The sequence below is a fragment of the Gastrolobium bilobum genome, unplaced genomic scaffold (assembly GCF_033153095.1).
Source record: "Gastrolobium bilobum isolate Gb01-03AN ecotype WA unplaced genomic scaffold, APGP_CSIRO_Gbil_v1 utg1102, whole genome shotgun sequence".
In the NCBI taxonomy this organism is placed as follows: domain Eukaryota; kingdom Viridiplantae; phylum Streptophyta; class Magnoliopsida; order Fabales; family Fabaceae; genus Gastrolobium; species Gastrolobium bilobum.
In genome coordinates, this window is record NW_026897493.1 from 323458 (window position 1) to 326732 (window position 3275).

The window sequence follows — 3275 nt, forward strand, 5'->3', positions numbered from 1 at the left end:
TTCAAAAACTTAAACCATTAAATAAAATTATATTAATAATTTTATATATCCCTCACAAACTCAAACAAGGTTATCTACCCAAAAATGGTTCAAAAGTGCATCGTGTGAGTTAGTCAATGACCTCATATGATGTGCAGTGACTGTAATTTATTTTTATTTTATTTTTGGTGAATTTTACCAATTGTGATGTGGTGTTGAGGTAGACTTCCTCCTCAGTGTCTAACTACGTAGCAACCTTCGTCCTAATATCGCTTTGCAAACTTGAGTCAATTATTTGGGGTCTACTTATCAATGCTTTAGCATAAAACAATAAAATAATAAAGAAACAAATAAATAAAAGGTCTACTTGTCATTGTCCTCTTCTTTGTAAATTTCTTCAATTAAGAAATTAGTTTGATCTCGCACTCAAAATTGTCAATGCATGTTTCTTCTCTCTGACCACATATTTTTTCCCGCATGCTATGATGCTGCTAAGCTAGCTTGGTCAACTGATAAATTGGAGAGCATAACTAAATAAACAACAAACATATATATGATGCCACAATAGATCAAAAGTTATGTTGAATAAAACATGATGCCGCAATAATAAGAACAAGTCAAACAAACCTTGTTTCCAAAATAAAGCTATGAATTTTGTAAATAAATAATTGAAATTACCACAATTTAGACATTCCTATTTCTCCTGGTCGGTTTCTGTTGATGTTGTTTCCATGCTTCCATCGTTGTTCCTAGGGAGTGAAAAAAGACTCCCTGTATACATAGCTAAGTGGAACCCAATCACATAATCACAACGATATTCACAACGTTCCAGCAATTCTCCTTTCTCATTAAATTTCATCAACTCATTAGAACTTAATGCAATAAGTTCACCACCTTTGGTCATGCATACAGCGGAAAGTGGCATAGGAATCTCAATCAGAGTCCAAGATGACTGCACTCTGTATTCTTTCATAACCCACACTTGAGTTTTATTAAAGCTATCAATAAAAACAGCGAGACATTCTCCCATGATTCCCAAATCTAATAAAAAAGAGCCATATTTGAGATCATCTGGCAGAGATATCTCAGAGAGATTATTCTCTACCAAATCAAAGGCAAGAATTACACAATATTCACCACGAGCCAACCAATGAACAGCGTCATTAAAGAATGATGATCGCCATGAATACACGTCGTGAACATGAAAGCCCTGAATTTCTTTCCGTGAATTGGTTCTCAAAGAGAAAAGCACCAAACCGTTTCATATATCACCATCACGCCGTAGCACAATTATTATCAAATAATCATCAGTGGATGAGTCATACCCAAAACCAGTTAGGTATATCTTCTCATATTCACACTCTTCCAATATCTCAAAGTACGACAGTTCTCTGTGGAAACCTCTTTCTATAAGTAGTGGTGTTTCCGCCGCGGGCTTTTCCTTGGACATCTTTCTATAAGGAAAAGCCCTCTGCATGAACCCAAAATCTGAACCCAAACATGTTTATCTGGCTTTGGAATTGGGGGAATGAGCCTTGCAACGGAAGAATCATCGTTAAGCGATGCATAAGCATCGATGGATCGAGCTTCAGAAACAGATGCTATGTGGAGAAGCTTGTGCGAGGGTGCGGCAGATAGCTCGTAACGAGAATTTGCAAAGTGAGGATCAGAGATGAGAGAATGCCATGATTTGCACACACTTTTGAAACGAACAAGTGACTTCACAGGTAACCTCAACAGAATTTCATGAATCACATCCCAGTGGAGGTTACTCTCCATGCTCCTTCTTTTCATGTTTCTGTTTTTCAAACGAGAATTAGGGTTTAGATTACTCACGTTAGAGGAAGGATACATACTTATAAACAAAATGCGGTGAGAATTGGGCTGTGTTATAAATTAAGATATGATTATGAAGGGTTACCATTGTGGAAATTAAAATGTAATTATATAATGATATAATTTTGATGGAATGAATTAATTTAAAAGGAAAAATATATTTTAAATTGTATTTATTCCTAATTTAGGAAGAGGTTGTCCTTGCAATTTTCTTTTTTATATCCTCTTATAATCACTTTTATAATTATTGAATTAAAATTAAATCAACAACTCTCACTTATTATTATTTTACAACTGTTGATTTAATTTTAATCCAATAATTGTAAAAATAATGATTGTAAGTAAAAATTGGTTATAAATATATTCTCTCTCTTATAACTTAATTCAGAATATCAGGTGATGAGATTGGTTTCCAAAAAACAAAATATCAGGTGAGATTGGTTTCCAAAAAACAAAATATCACGTCAGATTTTTTAAGATATAATATTTATATTTTCTTATATTTTTTAATTTTATAATTTAAATTTTCATAAATATTATAAATTAGGATAACTATTTTTTTCATCATATTATATCACATCATTATAAGTCATTATTCAGTATTTATTTTCTTTCCCCATATATCAAAATCCCAATTATTTCTTCATAAATCTTAGCAAATACAACTTCTAAATTCTTGTTCACCGTAAACTTCTATCAAAATTTAGGTGGTTGTCACTTTAAATTTTATTCTTGTGGGTTGTGAGGGGCAGCTATGATGATAAACGGGAAAGGAATTATGATACTTACAAAGATTAAGAAAATCATTCTGTAACAGACCCAAATTATAGTCCTTTTCCTAAATTCTTGGTATCAAGAAACATGAATAATTTCTGCAAACAACACTTACATTGGTCTACATAATGGATAATGTTTGTTAATGATATTCATAACAAAAATATTCCGTAAATTCATTATCCTTGAAATGTAGCCACAATCCGAGTGTAAGAGCTTCAAAGTGATAGGGAATATTCTAAACTCTTTTTGCTAATAAAAATCAAATTTTATTAGGAAAGAGTTACAAATTGGTTTATCCCATTTAGTCTTATGTGATTACGGTTACTTATTTATCATCTCATTCTTTTCATCGTATCACCTAGGGGTGTTAACGGGCCGAGCCGACTTTTGGTCTTAAAAGGCTAAGCCTGTGTTTAAATGTGTCAGCCTGACCAAGCCTGTTATCTGTTATAAATATTATTATAGGCCTGTGGCCTGGCTTATTTACAAAAAGTAAAAGTCTGATTTAGTCTGTTAGCTTGTTTTAAAAAAAATAAAATAACAAAAATTTATCCAAACAGAATATACAATCAACAATACTAGTAATTCCATAAATATCATAAATTCAATATATATCCAAACAGCATAATATAGAACAAAACCATTCAAAAAGTCTATTTAACCAATAAAATGAGGTGAAATGG

The 3275-nt window shown here is 32.1% G+C and overlaps 1 protein-coding gene across 1 annotated transcript; it reads right to left on the bottom strand.

The window, feature by feature from the left end:
• Window positions 1-673: 673 nt before the first annotated feature.
• Window positions 674-1833, bottom strand: LOC133307382 (F-box/kelch-repeat protein At3g23880-like). The gene is made up of 3 exons (XM_061507884.1): window positions 1519-1833; window positions 1305-1450; window positions 674-1214 (listed from the first exon to the last, which is right to left on the bottom strand). Exons 1-3 carry the CDS (start codon window positions 1831-1833, stop codon window positions 674-676), a joined length of 1002 nt encoding a protein of 333 aa, XP_061363868.1.
• Window positions 1834-3275: the final 1442 nt, after the last annotated feature.